Source organism: Solanum verrucosum, unplaced genomic scaffold (genome assembly GCF_900185275.1).
Source record: "Solanum verrucosum unplaced genomic scaffold, falcon-dt-bn FXZP01000060.1, whole genome shotgun sequence".
In the NCBI taxonomy this organism is placed as follows: domain Eukaryota; kingdom Viridiplantae; phylum Streptophyta; class Magnoliopsida; order Solanales; family Solanaceae; genus Solanum; species Solanum verrucosum.
The window spans coordinates 8,375,904-8,396,693 of NW_026020129.1; the positions used below are offsets into that span (position 1 = coordinate 8,375,904).

The 20,790-nt window shown below is 30.9% G+C and overlaps 1 protein-coding gene and 1 pseudogene across 1 annotated transcript; one reads left to right on the plus strand and one right to left on the minus strand.

Moving 5' to 3' along the window:
- Positions 1 to 302: 302 nt before the first annotated feature.
- Positions 303 to 5,506, minus strand: LOC125826164 (AT-hook motif nuclear-localized protein 1-like). Its single transcript, XM_049505477.1, has 5 exons — positions 4,667 to 5,506; positions 2,991 to 3,058; positions 2,438 to 2,569; positions 1,017 to 1,178; positions 303 to 870 (listed from the first exon to the last, which is right to left on the minus strand). The coding sequence occupies exons 1-5, from the start codon at positions 5,037 to 5,039 to the stop codon at positions 646 to 648; spliced, it is 960 nt and encodes a 319-aa protein (XP_049361434.1). The 5' UTR covers positions 5,040 to 5,506; the 3' UTR covers positions 303 to 645.
- A 1,576-nt stretch (positions 5,507 to 7,082) lies between these two features.
- LOC125826710 (pentatricopeptide repeat-containing protein At3g51320-like) lies at positions 7,083 to 10,151 on the plus strand (annotated as a pseudogene).
- The last annotated feature ends 10,639 nt before the right edge of the window (positions 10,152 to 20,790 follow it).

Genomic DNA, 20,790 nt, shown 5'->3' on the forward strand with positions numbered 1-20,790 from the left:
TAAAGAACCCAAAAATATGAGAAAGTGGACTGCAAAGATTGTTATGAATGGAGACAAAAAGGGATCTTGCAAGGTGTGTCACCTATTTATTAGTCAAATTCTTTTGATTTTGTAATTCAAGAGAGTAAATAAATATATTAATGCTACCAAATACATTTAAATTTCATCTGGTGATTTGAAATAAGCATTTGAACGGTGTGGTTTCATCTCTTCGTACAAAATTTCATGGCCAAACGGGCCCTTAAACCAAAAATATGTATCAAAATGTTGTTTAATCTTAAATATGAACAGATTGGGTCACCGATTTGGATGAATCTAAATTAAAAATCACAATAAAATGGTTCAAAGTACAAAATGTGGCATTTAATTAAGAGGATGAATATGCCTGTTAAAACTAGACATAAACCATTAAAACACTAAGAACCTAGACCGTGGTAACCTTCGTAACCAAAGCGTCACGAAAACATCATAAATCTAAAACTCTACAGCCAAACACCAGAATAGCAAAGGCTATCTAGAAAACTTGTTTAGATTACTGCACAGAGACCTCAAACAAACATCAAATAGGAGGTGAGAAAGATCAATAGGAACTTCGTTAAAGACGCGTAGACTTATGGTCTAGTAAAATCACATTCAAATTTCACCCTATGCTGGAAGAGTTACATTTATTTCAGCTGGTTTATTCCTAGAATCAGGGGCTGACCAATTATCTACGCGGAAAGAAGAGGAAGTTGGTGTAGTTTGTTTTACTGAGGAGTGATAAGGGTCTTCCGTCTCGGGTAGAGGAACAGCAGCAATAATAGGCTCCAGTTTGTTTTTCTTGGTTCTCTGTTCATGTTGGTCTCCAGCAAGAAAGCTGCCTATAACAATCTGATTAACAGCAACAAAGATAAAAGACCAAATGTCATCATCCGAGCGACTAAATAATTGGTTGCAACTCGAAGATACTACTTTCTTTGTCAAATAAGCATAAATTCGTGAATAAATAAGACTGCTATGTTTAGGCAAACCGATACCTGCACAGGACTGGCAGCTACTAATAGACCGGCTACTCCACCCCCTACAACACGCCCATCAGGGCTTGCTAGGGAGACACTCATTCCGCCAGATCTGTTTCTCATTCCTCCAGTCTCTGATGGCATAAATGATCCAGTCAAAGACAGTATCTCAAACCGGCCCTAAAGGAACAATGAAAGGGGAATGTTATACACAAATGTCTATCGATAACAACATGTGCATACATAGAATGCCAAACATCAATTCTCCATGCAATAAAGGCTTTAGCTTCAGATGTCAAACTACGAATTTGTGCCATCAAGATTTCATGTTTCATGGACACTCCTAATCACTAACATAAGGGTATCAAGAAGTTGGGATGCCACAGTGGTACATGAATCGAGAGAAGACCAATGAGACAACACTACAGAGGCAGGAAGAATCCAAACCTATACAAAAATTATAGTTGCAAGGCACCTTCCTTAGAAAAGAAAGAAGAAAAAAGCACAAATCAGATAAAAGGCCTTAGTGTGATTATTCATTTGACCCGTCTTCTGCATATACTATTCTGACTGATTTGTGTCTACCTAGCCATTCATTCAAAGTCAAGTAGAGAGCAGATTGCTACTATAGTTGAGCTCAAGAAATTTATCTCCCTTCCACTTGCCAAAAACAAGAACTTAGAAGAGTTTATGGGGATTACAGCTGATAGGCACTATTTGTTCAAAAGATGTGTCACGATGCTGATCTTACAACTTACAGCTGCATATAGTTGCGCTTTTTTCATGTACTGATCTTCTTTTATTTTTTTCTTGATTTTTAAAATTTTTTCACTAATTAGTTTTTCTTTCCGCATGATTCGTTATGGTTTGTTTTACATGTAAATGGAAACACAACTTCTGGACCATTTTGAGGATGATGGAAAATGATAAGCAAATGAAGAAATGCAATAAGCTATACTTATTTACACTAAATTAACTTCCCCTCCATAGATCACGAGTTTACATCCTAATCTCTCACTAGATGACATATTAGTTTTGAGCTGTGTACTCGTTAAGATTTACGAAGTTCTTCCTAGTCACCTCTTAGAAGCCTCAATATATCTCTGTCACTTGATCATGTACTGATTAAGATGCACAATTTAGATTAAGATGCCGTTTATATCAATTAAGGTGGTAATAAAGTTCTTCACAAGTTACTAACCAGTAGGCAGTGGCAGTTACATCTGAGGGAATATTGACACACGTAAATTTGGTAGTGTACGACGAAGTTTTTTTTACTTCTTGATTAAATAAAAAGCAAAGAGTATGACATCTATTTGACTATCTAAAGTTATCAGAAGAAGATAGTAATATCACAAATAGAAGTAATGATCAAAAGTCAAGAGCACTTCAAATATGACATAAAACAACATGACTACGAGAGAAGAACTATGCAGCACCTCATACGTCAATGTGCCACCAGAGGAGTCTGGTTGACGAAGTGTAACACTTGAAATTACACCATTTGCTGAAAGAATGCATATTGCTCGAGGCCCTTGTTGAGAGAATGATATAACCTTCATGGTGACATCCTAAAGGAAGATTGAAAGAACAATTAGCAATGAACATTCAGTTCAATATGAAACAGTCATTTAAACATCCTTATGTCTATATTTGCCAAGAGAAGTTCCTGCCAATTTATGAAATTTACTTAACTAAGAAAAATTCTTTAGATATGTACTTTACAGAAAATTTCCCCCTTTTCTCTTGGTTTTGGGTGGAGGTGTGTTATAGTATGGTCACTACTTTTAAAAATGTCTAAATTGGCAACTGCCATCTAGTTTGATTCACACGACTCATGGTTTGAGCCGATGAGGTGCCAAGGTATAAAGAAAGAGAAGATAAATTCTGTCTGTTGTCACAGGTGTTATGCAAGCAACAGATAACTTATTTATGCAGATTTGTTTAAGTCGTTGTAAAAAGAAAACTTTCATATGTAAAGCTAAGATTTACCTCTCCAGTATTTACAGTAATAATATGAGGTGTAAAATTAGCACCAACAGAGCATGAAACCCATTCACCTACAGATAGAGAATTAAATTATTAGTAATTTGACACAAACCTTAACATAAACTATGCAACTACAAAAACATATTACGTGTATATGGCATGCAACTTCATCACACAAAAAGATCATGATTTTATATATAGCCAATGGTCCCCCCCCCCCCCCCCAAAAAAAAGTGTCTTTCACACAATTAACTAATGACATGTTGTTTGACAAGTCACAACTAACTGATGATTATATCGAAGTCTAGAATAGACTTTCCAACCTCCTCTAAACAAAGAAAAAACATAAAGTAGACAAAGCTCAGTTAATTTGTGTTGTGAAGTTCATAAGGAGACACCTCATAGAAAAGTCGGGGATGATCACCTCTGAGTTTAAAAATATTGTGTTTCCCTCCGTTAGTATCCATTAGCACGTAGTGCCCCCCCCCCCCCCTTTCTCAACTGCCAAAAATGAAGGACGGGAAAAGAGAAAAAACCACTTCAATGCACATATACAGCCAGACCCAAAGAAGGGGAACAAACAGAAAAAAGAGGGGGCTGAGTGCTGCGGTTCAAAATGATTGTGGCACTAACTATGGAACAGTAACAGGAAAAAGCAAAATATGGCACAATAACTAGAGTAAAATTTCCATGAGTATACACATGTATGCTTAGTACGAAGATCCAATCTATTCAGATGTGCTAACAAAAGCATAAATGTGACAAGACTCCCAGTTAGGGAACTCCAAAAAAACTATAGTGAATTACAGTGTCATCATTGGGAATAAAAGTAGCTTAGCAATTAGGTGAGGTCAATGATGCTATTAACATAACTTCTTTCGTAATATTCCAACAGTAGCAGCAGTTCTTAAGAGTATAATTCACACTACCATTTCCTTATTAAGCAGTAGATTATATCTGGAAATCCAGGAAAACACTTTCCTAACTAAAATTACTCCCATGAAAAGTCCCACAATGACATAAATAAGTTTTATAAGATTCTTCAATCCCAGACCAACCAAAAAGCACCACCTCACACACAGAGCTGCCCATTGGCATCAAAGATGATACTTAAAGCATCTATTCACAATAGGCCCCACCTTTACACACATCCTACACTATTTTCCCATAACTTCACAAAATCACACTTTTCTTTCATTATGATGTCCGGACCAACTTGTGCACATCCCAACTATTTCATTAGATACATGTTACCTCCCACCAGTTCAAGTACGAGATAACCTTGCCTCAGCAAAGCTTGGACAAATAAAAACTAACAACCTAGTGTTTTTTTACTCCGAGCTGATCTCTCATTATTCTCATCCCACTTCATTCACAGGCCTAATTAATTCAACTAAGCACGCAGATCTATAGAACACATTTAATTAATCAACTTGCATGTGAAAAAAGATTAGATCTTTAACAACGACGACAACATACCAAGTGTAATCCACAACTGGGGTATGGGGAGGAGAGAGGCTACGCAGACCTTACCCCTACTTCTAAATAGAGACTCTGTTTTCAATAACTCTCGGAGTAAACTAAAGCATTTCCAAGCAGTTTTGAAAAAGATTAGAGCTTTGAACTAATAGAAAAAAACAGCATAAAGATTAACTAATCCACAAAGTTGTTATCTTTACCTGGAGTTTCTAAATCAACTTTAGGTTGCTGATGTATTTTACTAACTAACCCAACTGGCCGGATTTTCCCCCTTTTCTCCGACGACGAAAAATCAATCACCGGCGACGGTGCAGATGATGAAATTGGCTTTGGGGAAAGAACATTTACAGACCCATCTGGTGCATACTTTCTTGGTCTGCCTCTCTTCTTCTTCACACTCAGAGCTGTTAAGCCGGCGCCGGCAGACACAGCTGTTGCCGGCGTTGGTGAAACAACAACAACCTGGGATGTCACTGTCTGTGTTGTCGGATTCTCAGTGGTCCTTGCTGCCACATGGTAATCTGATGGAGCATCTGATCCCACTACTGTAACTCCACTGTTACTCCCCTCCATAGCCAAAAAAAAATTAAAAATTTCCCTCTTTTTTTCTTCAAAACCCCATAATTTTCCTTCAATGAAGAAAAAATTCTCAAAAAAAGCTTAATTAGTGCTAATTTTGAAGTCTAACCAGAAAAACAGAGCTTAGAAGAAAACAAGAAAGCTAAACAGAAATGAAGATGGAAATGATCAGAATTTTTTGTTGAAAATTTTAAGATTTTTTTCAGAATTAAAAGACTGAAATTATGGGGAAAAGATTGAATTTTTAAGCTTTATTGTAATGAGATTCTTGAGAAAATGTGAAATGTGGAGTTTTTGATAAGTTAAAAAAATAAAAACTAATTTAGGGGTTGCTAACTTTCCTCAGTATGTCCGAACGTAATTAAAGGAAAATAATAATGATGAAAAAAAGTTAATTAATTAATAATTTATTGAATAATTAAATATATTGAGGATGGAAAATTATGTATTTTGTTTAAGAAAATGGTTTGGAGTCCGGTTTGGGAAAAGAAAATTCAGAAAAAAAAAAGAGAGAAAATTGTGGTTGGGAAAAGTGAAATTAGGTTACAAGGCATGAAGACAACCATTACTCTTTTTTAATATTAAAAAAAACATTGAAAATAATAAATAAAAAGTATATATTTTAAATTGTATATGACATAAACATTACATCTGTATTTATTTATTATCAAATCTTATCAGTGATTAATAAATGCTTTTATCTTTGTATAATACAGACAAAATAGTACGAACATGAAAAAGCAGAAAAAAAAAGTGAAATAAGAGGAAAATGTAATTTTGCCTTTACTTTAATGTTTAATTTTTAAAATAATATTATTTTCTAATTTTGTTAAATCTATGATAAATTATACTTTTTCACAATTCGAAATATTCAAAAATCATTGAGAAATTGTAATTAAAAAATTTGACTCCACAATGTCATATAAAGTGAGTTAAATGAATTTAAAAAATTACTTTACTTATAGTTTTTCTTCTTTAATTTGATTTATTTAATTTGATTTAAAGAATTATTTATAATGAAGATAGAACAGTGTGAGCATATCTTTAAAGTGTAAAATTAGTGTTTAGCATAATCACCCAATGGATATGACTTTTAAGCAAAGCAATGCTCCTTAGCTTATAAAAAAATAAAAAATTGGCTAGTAAAACCAATTTAGTTTGTTAATAAAAGTTGTAGGTGTATATTCCAAGTTACCATTCTTTTCTTTTTTCCTTGTTAATGTCGATGACGTTTTATCATATATAAAGATCGAGAATTAAAACAAAGGTTAGTACGTAGTTTAATACTACCTTGTGTTTTCTTATTAGTATTGTTATTCTTATCCCTTTACTATCTTGTTCATTAATTTTATTAATATTTATTGTTTTTTTTTGCTTTGATTCCGTATTATTTATGGTTGTTATTGTTTTCTTCTTTTTGCTTTTAGCATGTCTTCTTACTACTTTATTTCTTTCTAAGACTTAATTTTGATATGTTTTACTTGACTTGACAGGTGTGAGATCTTTTCTAAAAATTGTACGACTTAACTCAAAGCAGAAAATATCACATAACACTATAAATATATCTTGGGTTAATTTATTTCAATAGATACAAATTACATGCGAAGGAAAAATAATGATGAAGTAGATGTTTTTTGAAATAGATAAAAGAACCTTCACATTTTTTTATTTTTTATTTTAATAATAAATTGTGATCTATTTAGAAAAAAACAAATTACATGTCTAATGGGAAATCCACACTATAATAATCAGAGACTTATGAATTCCATCATTTTCTTCATATTTTATTTGTATATTTTGTGGGAGTTGTTGTAGGGCTAAAATAATAATTAAGAAGTCATTTTTAAGTTTATGGTGTAAAATATTACTAATTGTATAATTTAAATATTTCTAGTGGAAGCATAAGGATGCCAAATTGCCAAGTGGTAATCAAAGTAATAATTAAATGTTTAATTAATTTTTTTGAAAAAAGTAGGAGGTTATAATCAAAGTTATCAGAATAATTTTGTATTTATATATTTCCTTCCACTTGCAACCATGATGTGGAAATTGCAGAAACTTCAAGCCAGGTTCAATAACCCAAAATAATAATAATACTAATAATAATAATAAATTAATAATAAGAAAAAGGACAAGAAATTAAAATATGGGCCATTACACCTGTAAATGTACAAAAATGTTTTTTTAAATAATCAGGAAGAAAATGGATGGTAGCTTACATAATTTTACATCCACTCACGAGAAAATATTACTCTCTCGATTTCATTTTAGATGAGTTATTTTAATTTGGCACGGAGTTTAAGAAATTAAAAAAATAAAATTTATGATTTGAAATAAGTGATATATATTTGTGTAGCTAGAAATCAATTCATTAAATGTGAATTGAATATTTTAAAGTTATATTGTTATTATCTAAAAGCTAATTATTAAAAACAAAATTTCTCCCCTTAATAGGGGCCTAATTATTACCAAAAAAAAATTATGTTTGCCTTGGTCAACTTTTGTGGTACCACTAAGGGCCAAATTTTCCCCTTAAAATAAAAGAGAAAAAAGTCATATTTGTTCATTTATTATAAAAGAAAATTTATAATATTATTGTGCGTTATACTTACGTTTATACATTTTTATAATGTTATACTATTAATCAAGATATGTTTTTAAAAATTTAAAAGTGACTCAATATTATTATATTAACCTATTTATTTCAACTAAAAAATGACATGCTAGCTCATTATACTAACTCTTCTTTTCATTGTTACCCAAAGGCCAAGTCATCAACACAATCATCATCGTTACTAGCATAAATCATATATACATCTTTCATTTTTTTTTAAAAGTGAAATTTATTTTACCGCTTATTCAATTAAAAAAAATAATCGCTAAAAAATCAAAATATCGATGATTTTGAATTTTGGCGAAAGAAGAGAATTTGATGTAGAAGGTTGACAATTTGACATGATATATTGGCTAAAATGAATGGGGATTAACGAAGGAGGAGTAGATTTGAGTTATGTTTAATAATTTTAAGAACGTATATGGATTGATATTATATCATTAATGATATCTATAGCTCGATATTATAATCGAGGGTAATATTGTTATTATTTTTTAATTGTAGAGGAAAAATATAACTCTTTTATAATACAAGAGTCAAATATATTTTTGAACTATATGAAAATGAATAAATTTATCCTCTATCAATAGTTGTTAAATATACCTTCGTCGTTATTCAAATGTGCTAAATTGCCCATATTTTCAAACAACGGAGGCTTAGCATCTTGTGATGCCACACGTTCCATAATGAAGGAATAATATTGGATAATTTTAAACCTTTCATATAGTTTAGAGATAACTTCAATCTTTTTTGGTATGTAATTTCTGCTATTTATTTTTATATTTTTTATTTGTATCTAGTGTAATCTTTTGATATTTGTAATCACAAATTTTCTACTAGTTAAATCTAACAAAATAAATTTTGATAATTTTTTTAAAAAGACTAAAAATGTTAATTTTAACAAATTTAAAGAAAGAAAATTGTTAAATGCATATTTAACAGACTATTTTGAACAACCAATCAAACATAGCTGACCATTTTGTCATTTTACAAAAACATGTAATACACGTTCATTTGCTTGCTCCACCAACGCAGGAACTATTGACACCCTCCATTTTTGTTTGCTTGAATTTATTGTTTTTGCTTAATCTGATGAAAATCTTGAAAAAAATTCTGCCAATTTGATAAAGCTCTCATCTTTCTTTGTAAAAATCTCTTTTGGAGTTTCAGGCATAGTCGAACAGCGAAGAACAAAGAGGGAAAATGCTCCAATATCAATGGCAAGAATGTGCAGTGGAGCAGAAAACAATGAGCCATAGAAAAATTGCTGTCAGGTTCAAAATAGTTATGGGGTTTTGCAGGTTTAGAATTCTTTGGTGCATTGCTATGTTTGTTGTGGGTTTATTTATGTTGCTAGGCAGGTATTCGATGAAATGACTGAGAGGGATGTTGTGTCGTGGAATAGCATTGTGAATGGATAAGTGAAAGTAGGTGAAGTAGTTGTTGGACAACAGTTGTTTGATGAAATGCCTCAGAGGAATTTAGTCGGGTGAAATGTCATGGTGACTGGGTATTTGAATTCTCATAAACCCGGGAAGTGCTTAAAGTTGTTCTGAGAAATGACAAGGCGGGGATTGAATGGTAACATTGCGACAATAGTTGTTGCTCTTACTGCTTGTGCTCCGTCAGCTCGAATGAATGAAGGGAAGTCTGTTCATGGGTTTCTTATTAAGGTATCTAATGATTATTAGTACAACTTTAATTCAAATGTATAGTAGATGCGGAAGAGCAGAAATTGCTCGTCTAATTTTTGATAGGATGTTGGTCAAGAATATAGTATGCTGGAATGCGATGATTTTGGGGTATTGCATTCATGGGAACCCAAAAGATGGGCTTAATCTATATGCAGACTTGGTGAGTAGTAGATTAGAAGATACAGAAATAAATCATTTTTGTTGGTGTCTTATGTGCTTGTGCCCGTGAGGGACTGGTAACAGAAGCAAGGACATACTTTGGCGATACGAGTGATTTGTTTGGTGTAAATCCCAATTTCGCACATCATTGGTGCATGGCTAATCTTCTAGCACATGTTGGTCTAATTAATGCAAGAAGCAGTAAAAATACTAAAGAACATTCCTATCGAGAGCAATTTGCCACTAACATCCTGGTTGCGGTCTGAATTGCTTGGCTTAGCTCGTTTTAGTGGGGATGTAATGTTAGGAGAACAAATTGCGAATAAGTTAATTGAACAAGATTCTGAGAAATTTTGGTGTCATTTGTTGTTGGTCAACATCTATGCTGCAGCCGGTCGTTGCGATGAAGTAGCTCAAACAAAGGAGAGGATGAAGAAGAGAGGTATGGAAAGAGTGCCAGGTTGCAGTTTAAAGGACTTAAAAAAGAATTAATTCACAACATGATAGCGACATAAATTGCAGGTATCTTTGTGTAATTCTAGTTAGAGACATCTTTTGTATACTAACAGGTGGAGAGATTCCCATCATGATTACTGAATAGGACAATGCAGTAGTACAATTGGCTTCTTGGTTTATTATCATTTTCCCCTCTAGTTATTATCACTCTTATTCTTGTTATTAACATATCAAGGAAGGTATTCTAAGAATTGCATGACGCTGACCACGCTATTGATCTTATCAGTGTCACAGATGCTGCCTTCTCCTGTAGTTGGTGTCTTTTATTTTACATGTGGAATAGCATTTTGTTAGATGCATGACTTTACATGTTCTCATACTAAACATGGTCACAAAGTTTCTCCTACATCTTCAGGCTATATCGGATGGGAACTTTAGTGTTACTTCACAGATAATTCTTTACGTTAAAGGAAGATTGCATTTGGCATCATTAACAAATCATATACCTTTATTGTTAAATTTAATTAGTTGGGGTACTTTCCATTTTGTGGTAAAACAATTTTTTGTTCATCCTTGAAGACTATCATTTGTTTAGGTGCTATATGAAGATATTCATGGTTGATGTGTGTCTTCACTGGGCAGGTGTTAAAGCCTTTTTTCTTTGTGGTCCATCTTTCAAAGCACCATTGTTTCTGACTTTCTGTAAACAGGAACTTATGTAAGCGGCTTCATATTCCATCTAAAATCTTCATGCTATTAATTTGTCGTACTTGTGAGTAATAAAAGATTGATTTGATCTTAGCAATCTTCTTCTCTAAATTAAAGAAGAAAATAAGTTGGTTCAGTTAGTTACTTTCTTATCATAATTATATATGTGACAACTTGTCCATCTGCACTACTAGTCCGAGATGATGTACTTACGTAAGAGCAAATATACTGAGTTTTGTGGTTAATTTTAACTAGTAACAGACTACTCTTTGTCAAGTGTTGCTTCTGTGCTGAGAGTTTCAGTTTTAATATGAGTAGATTTGGGGCAAGGACTTTCATTTTACAGTTTGATATTGTCAAAGTTACCTTTCCTGTTTTTGGTAGATAGATTTTTTTCACTGGAGGTAATAGAGTTGAACTGTATAAGCAGGATTTTAACCATTTTAGCTTAACTTGATGAGCTAGCTATACAGAGAGCCAATGCTAGATCAATGCCTAACAACATCTCTAAGTTAATCCACCAGAATATCTTTGAAATTTTACGCAAACCTTTAAAATGGGTACCCCATGTCTTAGAATTCAAAATCATTGAGCATAAATTAAACATCTTTTTACTATTTTCTTCATTTGAAATACATTTGTCTGTGCTTCTTTGATACTGTAGGGAGCTAAGAAAGGAGAACTTTAGAATGCATGAAACGCAGCTTCTGTGGAAGCTTGTGATGCAGTCTAATTCCTTGAGACTGTTCTGCTGGCGTTACACGTGCAGAAGGAGCTTCGGAAACATCTAAACATCATGGTAAGCTCCTTCATGCATTTGGTGTGAATACTGAATAATTTTTCTTTTTATTTGAGATATAACAAATTGTATACACTTGTAATCTCAGGCATCCTGTTGATTATTCCTCTCTTTAGTCTAAAGCTGTGCCCTTGTCTAAGAGTGGTGCAAAGTAGAGCTCATGGTATGCCTTTACAGGAAAACAGCACCAAGATGTTGACCTCATGGTATTCCCTATTTCATCTGCAGATGATGTCCTCTTCGCCGAAAGGTGCAAGTAGCATGTTTTCTTTTTGTTAGTCAGATGTCTCCGAGGGGATACAAGTAGCACGCCTTGATGATAAAACGAGAGAAGGTAAGCTTTAGATGGTTCGGACATGTCTTTCGTGGACATACAAATGCATCTGTTCGTAATTGTGAAACTATGATGAGTGAAGGTGTTAAGAGGGGCAAGGTAGACCTAAAATCATATTTGAATGTAGTCTCCAAAGACCTATAATTTCTTGAAATCAATGCAGACTTGGCTAAAGATATGGCACGATGGAAGAGAAAGATCCATATGGGTGATATCTACTAGTTGGAAATAGGTTTAAAGTATTCTTAGTATGCCGATATTAACCTATTATCATAAATTTATGTATAGAACTTTCAATATTACTATTTATATATATTTATTTATTTTAACTTTTATTTCTAATTACTATGATGATTACATGAGTTCAACTTAAATGAAGAAACACGATCAATGACCATTCATATCGCTAATTTCAATTTGTTTGGGATTGCTGCATATTTGTTGTAGTTTTTGCATGATGTCCCTCAACACTAGTGAACTAACTCATGCTTTTGCGCTGTCAATTGAAATCTCGGGGTCGTAATGTGGGACTTCCATGCATGACTTTGAATTTAGTCAACCACAATATAAATATCAAAAACCAAATGAAAAGCGAAAAAAATTATAACCCCTTATGATGATTGATTTTAACTCCATTGCATTTTTTGTCTCTCACAAAAGGAAAAAAAATAATTTGTTGCCATCCCCAAGCCTTCCTTCATGTTGGGCCAATAATAATATGGTAGGAAAGACAGCAGGTAGCCATTTGTGATTACATTATTTAAAATATAATCAATTTTATATACTATTTAAAATTTAGTCAGTATTGGCAACTTCATACTGTCATTTGTATGGTTTATTATATTAACTATATATATATATAGATGCTTTGATGTGTTTTTTTAATTATCTTTGCATGATATAAAAGGAGATTTGATTTCCATGCTATTGAATTTTAGTTAAGACGTTTTACCATAATCTCAAGGGAGTTTCTTCTTTTTTTCCAAAAAAAAGAGTCTAATTCAAATTGAGGATGATTAAAACTTCAGAATCCCATGTTTGAAGTTGATTCTAAGGTGGTTCAACTTTTAAAAAGTTAACAACTTTCAGTTATTCTATAAATAAGGTGCCTTTTATACTTGCCTCTAGTTAACATTGTAAAAGAAAATTTAATTATTTTTTTCTAGGTGTCTTTTAAATCGTAAAGTTATTAAAAGAAATAGTAATATTCCTCACGAATTAGGTAGCCATGGCTATGAAACAAACAAATAAACATTGCTTGCATAGTCATAGCCGGCATTATTAATCTTTTAACCCTAAAATTGTTGTATTCATGAAAATTAAGACAAACAAAAATATCATTGAAAATTGTTATGTAGTGTTTTCTTAGAAAGATAATGTTTTCATAAAATTAAAAAAAGAAAACCATGATTTTATCTTCCTTTTATTGGTGAGGAAGTATCAAAATACAAAAAGGCCTTTTGTGTAACTTAGCAAATGGACAACTTATATTAAATGATGAATTCTTTTGGCCTTGTGGTAAAGCCAGAAAAAAGAATATAATACATTTTTTAAAGAGGACAAATTAAATTTAAATTAAATGGCTTAATTTATTTGGAGGCATTAATTGAACATTTAGCTAGTCGAATAATAGGATATTCGACAAATTATATGTCAAATGAAAATATGAAATAGTGTAGCAGTAAGTTAATTAGTTTTATTTTATTATATTATATGGTAGTGCTTCATAATTATATTATGAGTTTTGGCTTATTGTGTGTTAGATAATGTTTGGTACTAAAGGATAATACACATTAATTAGAACCAAATATGTATTGTACTTTATTTTATTCAGCTATAAGGGTTCAAAATAAAGATACATATTCATCGATAATATAATTTATTTATTTTTACCATCAATGTATTTTACTTGTCATAAGATTAAATGGTAGTGTCATTTTATCACGAATATTTTTCGTAATTAAGTAGGAGTACATTATTTTAGTAACTTGGTAATGTAAATATTATTAATTGCTCAAGAACAAGAACATTGTGCCACACATATAGAAACATCATAAGAGTCAGCAAAACGTTGAAGAATCTAATTAGGTATATATGAAAGTGAAAGGATTGTGAATAGAGGACAAAGACGATTTTTTATTTTTATTTTGAGAAATCTAATTAATTTCAATTCATACTGAAATAATTTACTTTAAAAATAAAATATTTTACACTGAAAATAATTTTTATTCTCAGATCTTGAACTTGAAACAGTATGGTGATTAGAGGACAAAGACATAACTTTAAAGGTCCAAATTTTGGTCAAAGGCTCACAATAATGATATATTTTAGTGTTGTTTATGAAAGGTCAAATTAAAGTAGATTTATATAGCTGTCCATGAGGCTGCATATGCAAGAAAAACCAACCTTAGAGATAATGACATGTTATAATGTAACCCCCTCCGTCAAAATTGTCCATCGTTATTTTTAAAAATAGTTATCTCAGATTAATCATTATTGAAAAATTTAAAATAAAATTAATTATTTTTTCGTAGAATAAATATTTAAGAAAAAAGGATAAAATAATATAAACTCTCTTAACTAATTAATATTTTTTTAAGAAATATATTAAAAAAAACACCACAAATAATTTGAAACACCATAAATAATTTGAAGCGAAGAAAACATAATTTAATCAGTTGTATCCCATTGTGTGATGCAGAGTGCAAAATAATTAATTTCGAACATTTTTTGCCCCTAAAAATATTGTGAAAGTTATGTTGCTCGAATTCATTTAATATATTGGCGAGTGCATGTCATATACTTTAGAAATAGTGTATGTTTGGAAGATTTGATATGAATGCAACAATATTTATAGAAAGTTAGAGCAACATATATATTAGAAGGCACCACACCCTATTTTCTTGACAAACTTTTATGAATTATAGAATTCAAAAAGTACTTGGAATTAGAAAAGGTAACTAGTAAATGAATTAATTTTATTCTTTTACTTTCTACAATAAAAATAGATTTTAGCAATAATAAATATATACATTAATAGCATATTTAAATCTTTATCTGCATTAGTTAATTATCATTAGATCTAATATTGTTATCGGTTTAGAAACATTTACAAAAAATGTTAATTACCTCTAAGAAAATATATTTAGTGACAATTAAGCTATTATTGTTAATTAATTAATGCTAAAACATATTTTTGGTGTAATGTTTGTATGATCACGTTATGTAGGATACCAAGAGTTTCTCTATTCTATAGGTTTGAATCTGAAATATTTGGATAAAAATAAAGGAATTTCATCCATTCCACCCTACTCCACGGCAGTAATTTGTATTAGATCAAAATCATAAATTCTTTATTTTGCCCTTGAATACTACTATATTATATAATATTGTAGTTGAAGAATATTTGTAGCTAATTTTTCCTGTTTAAGTTTTACACAAACGTGACTAATTGTTGTCTAGCACTATATTCCACTTTGAGCTAATTCTGAATGATTTAGCTAAATATTCCATGTGACGTAATTAAAAACAAGATTTATATTCTCGTTCAAAAAATATTCTATACTGGAATAACTTTATTATTTTAATCTTTAACTTGAAAAGAAAGAAAAAGATGCAATTATTAGTAGCAAAATTAACCATCCACGTAAGGAGTATTATCATCCAATTAAAGAGAAATATATAACTTAAAACAAAAGCAATATAAGTGTCACATTTATCATTGTGGCTTAATCTTTGAGAATACTAATCAATTAGTTTATTAATTAATTAAGACCCTTAAGAATATTATCTAGATCGTTATTGATTTTGAAATGTTTTTGTGGCCTAAAGAATATATTACTTTCGATTTTCAGATAATTATCCACTTCTTTTGTAGCAATATACCACCTATTTTCTTGGAGGATCGTACATCAAGAATATTATAAGTAAATATCAAGTTAAAAAATATGAACCAAATCTCTCCCACTAAAGTATAATTTATGCTTTAGAGAATTAAAGTTACACTTCAACTTAACTAAAATGCATAATGCAAAAACATAACCCTTAACTTAGCTTTAGTGAATAACTATGACCTCCAATTTTGAGTGTGCACAGGTACACACTTAAATGTATATAAAATTGAACAAGTAGACACGTGTTCTACATGGCATAATACACATAGGACGCCACGTAAGACACAAAATTTTCATGTAGGGTGCCATGTAGGACGAATATGTCTATTTGTTCAATTTTATACAAGCTTAAGTGTCTACTTGTGCACACCCAAAGTTCGGCGGTCGGTCAAGGCAAAGCTAGAGGCGCAAGAGAATTCTATCAAACGGCCTCTTTCACACTAAATTTATATTGCATATGTAAAGTCAATTTTTTTAGAGAAAATTACGCGGTTAAGCAAACTTATACTATTTAATTAGTCATCACCCACGACTAACATTAACCATTAATTACGTGGGCTGACTTCGAATTTCTATAATTAGCCACATTTGTATAATTCGTAACTAACAATTCTTAGTTTGATTTGTATTTGTATATGATGGGCTGGATTTGTATATGATGATGATTTCCTTTGATTTTGCAGTTTTATCACCATATACATTCAATCTTTTTGTGTATAACTTTTTAAAGTTTGTATAAACATGTAGTTTTCGGATTTTGTATATTATAATTTGTGTAATTGTTAAAGTTCATATATATGTCTATGTTTGTATCGATTCGTTAGTTCGAGTTTTATCATATTTGTATAATTTCAGACTTTATATTACTCAATTATACAAAAACACGCGAATTATACAAATTATTGCCCTTTCTCGCTCGCTTCTCTCCTCCCTCTCCCAATCTTGCTCGCCTCTCTCCTCCCTCTCCCAATCTCGCTCCCCTCTCTCGTCCCTCTCTCAATCTCACTCGCCAAATATACAAATACATATGTATACCAGTTACATATATATAATTATCTAATCGATATACATATACAGTTCACCTCTCTCCCACTCTCTGCCCTCTCTCTCGTCTCTCTCCTCCCTCTCCCAATCTCGCTAGCCACTTTCCTCCCAATAACATGTAGCTACAAATTGCAATTAGCAAACTAAAGTTATGAAGCGTAATTAAGCTATTTTGAGTGGTTATATGCGAAAGTTCCCCTTTTTTAAAACTAATTTACGTATGTATAATAAATAAAGATTCTTCTTTCGCCACTATGGTTAAGTGATTTTCTCAAAAATTGGATAATTGAAAATTTAATAAAGGAATTTTCCTTGGCAATGTACCAAACTTTTTTTGGTTTCCCATTCAGTGTGCGGAGCCTGCATTGAAACTCTGAGTAAATCTGAATCGTACATTGCAAGGCTTAGGCGGGGATGATGCTCCAACATGATTTTCCCTATATCCAGGACTCGAACTCGAGACCATTAATTAAGGGTAAAAAATTCTCACACCACAATCTATGTTGGTAATAACGGTTCATTTAGCTTTGGAAACTACCATATTGATGAATAAAGACAAATGAATTTTTAAAAGCAAATAAAGGAAATTTCCTTGACAATATAAATATATAATGTACCTCCTCCCCTTGAAGATTAGGAAACTACGTATACCATGTTTTAAAAGCAAATAAAGGAAATTTCCTTGACCACATAAATATATAATGTACCTTCTCCCCTTAAGATTAGGAAACTACGTTTACCATGGTCCACATACATTTTGTTTTTCAAAAAAAATACATACTAAGAAATTAAAGAAATTTCCCAAGAATAGTGAACTTTTGGAAGTAGTTGCTTAAAGTGTCCTTTAACATCATAAAAATTATATTAACGAACTATTGACATTTTATTTTGTGAAAAAGAGCTAATCCTACGTATCGAATTGAATATTTTTCTCGATTTGGATTACTGGAATTATTATCATATCTAATGTAAAGTATGCTTATTCTTAATAGAGAACATTATTTTCATTATTAGGAAGACAAATTTAGTGACGGATAAGATTTCATTACTAAACAAAAAAAATATCATGTTAATCTCATTTAGCTACCGTTAATTATCATGAACCATGCCTTATTGTGTTTCTTGATAATGATTAGTACTAAGTACCACCTAACAAATTAAACATGTACAAATATATTTTTAATAAATAATTTTTTTATTACTTAAAACCATCATCATAAAAATAATTTAATAGTTAATGGAAATGAATCGAAACCAAATATTAAATGAATTTTTTCAATCTATTATAATTTTAATGAACAGAGTTACATGATATTATCAAAACGATGGATCCCTCTTGTGAAAAACAACCTAAAGGAACAAAGACACATGTCTACTCAAAATTAGTCAAAGCTAAAGTTCAAAATGTCAAATTTAGTCATAATGAAATAATATTGTCAAAAAATGAAAACTCTTATAGCTGTCGTCCACGTGGGTGCATGTGCAAAAAGAAATTAAATGACTTTAGAGAAAATGACATATTAACAAGAAGATTAATTAGTTCAGTCACTTGTTTCCCATTGTGTATACATACTGCAAAATTGTTTTATTTTTTTGGACTATTTTTGCTAAAACTACCACCTGTTTTCTTCACCAATACTGTGGATTTATGGTTTGCCTATACTTTTATGGAATTAAAAATTGACATTACAACTAATTAATAGAAAATAATAAGTCTTCAAATTGCCTCTTCAGTGCACGATCTAAATTTAATTGGGATTCTAATTCGGGCTCCAAACACCGAGTGAGGAAAAAAAAATAAGTCATTATTTTCGGCCTCGTTGACAACAAATAATAGGTTATTCAAATAATTGATTAATATTAGTGTAATATTCCGACCCTCGAGGGGTGTGTCATGCTCCAATAATTCACCTGATATGGATAAGAGGGAGTATACAAATTATTTTGGATGTATATACTACGTGCAAACATGAATTTATAACTAGAATTTGAAATTTAAGAATTTAAAAAAAAATCCCAAGTTAATGTATAATAGAGTAATAACTTAATTCATAATAAAGTCAATACTTGGGTTCTTTTTGATGATTTTTAAAAATTACTGAATTTACGTGAACTCAAGTGTCGTATGCTAGCTCTACCTTTGGTTACATGCCACAACGTTGAAATAATATTTGGAATAGAATATTGAGTTATTGTAGCAAAGCTGGAAACAAGAAAATGGGTAATGCACAACTAAGAAAATCAGTAATTTTAATTTTTAAAGGTGAATGAAGATATAGAGCATAGTATATATTGTGCATAATATTCTCTGGTTGATGAATATTTACAACTGTAAAGGGTTTTATTTTCTAGAATTTCTTGTTAAAGTTTGCTAAACGTGACTCTTTGTTGATTTGTCTATGCCACTAGATTCCTTTAATTATTGTTATGCTAATTGCTAGCTAATATAGTATGGAAGACATTGTTAAAGATGCTATATGTACGGTAAGAATAAGGATTAACAAAGTTAAATCTTTTGATTCAAAAAATTCCATTAAGTGGAATTACTTTTTTATGAATCTTTTAATTACTAAAACAAAAAAATAAAGAAACATTTTTAAATTTTTTTTTACTACTATTATCATTTAAAATTGCAAAGGAATATCTTTTCATGTAACAACTATTGCGTACCTAATAAAAGATGCGATAGAGGATTGATGTTTAACTTAACATTAAGGGTGTGTTCGCCTGTTCGATAAGAAGGGAGATGTTTTTTTATGAATAATATTTTTTTTAAAAAATAGTTGATTTCTTACTTGATTATCATTTTGTGACTGTTCGTTCTATGTAAGTAAAAAGTATTCTCTTAAAAATATTTGTATATAGTTTAGACAAATATTATGAAAGGTAGGGGTGTGGTAGGGGTGGATCTAGGAGGATGTGAAGGTGTTCACTCGAGTCCGCTCGATAAAAAATTATTGTATATATAAGGTATTCTTGAGATTTAGAATCCCCAGAAAACAAGACTAGCGATTGACTTCAAAATTCACCTAGTGATTTCATGTTCGAATCTAAGAAGTTATTTCTCCACCGAACATAAGAAAATTGAAAAAATAATTTTCTATATACCGAAAACACCCTAAAGAAAGATAAGTGTCACATTGCTATTCGATTAATTAAGTCAATAAAATCCTATAGATATTATCTTTCGGCAAATTAATCATTTTAAAATATTGCTAAGTGGCAATTTGAATTTTTTTTAAAAAGAATTCGATTTGTATCATGTATGAGCTCATTATCCACTTTTTTCTTCTTCTTTCCTTTTCTGGTAGCATCAATTTACCCCATTTTCTTCAAGATCGTATAACATAAAAATCTAAATGACGTGAAGTCAATAATAAAAAACCACATTTTCCACTCTAAAAAGTAATTAAAAATGGAAAAAAGTAGCAAAATGTGTATAAAGATTCTTTGTAGTTTTTGTTAGTGCCAAATAAGGAATTTATTTATTCTTATGATTTGTCATAATCAAGTTATATATATGCTTTATTTTTATTCTAATTTGCAATAATCAATCTAGAAGATTGACATTTCATACTCGATTTGATTCAATTTTCTCATAAAAAGATGCAAAATAATCACAATACTTGTTATTAATATCTTAATTAAGTAATTATATACATATTGTTTCTAAGAAATCCACATGCATGTTGAGAGAAAAGTAAAGAAAAAGATGCCTAGAAAAATTCTTTAAGAACTCTTACAAATGGTCCATGAGTTGACAATTTAAGATTATATTCCCGCAAATTGTTAGGCATATAGAATTTAATATTTTTGTATATTACTGACTTAATTTGTTTCTTACCTTATGCATTCTTGGTATTTCTTTTAAGATTTTTCTAGACCTAAAATCCATTTGCTTATTTGGTTTCCTTCTTTAAAGATATTGTAATAGACTTAACTTATATACTGTGTCTAACTTTAATCTATATTGTCACATGTTATCCGTCTTATTTTGTATGTGCTAAGATATTAATTGTTGGTGTGTCAATAAAATTAAAAAAT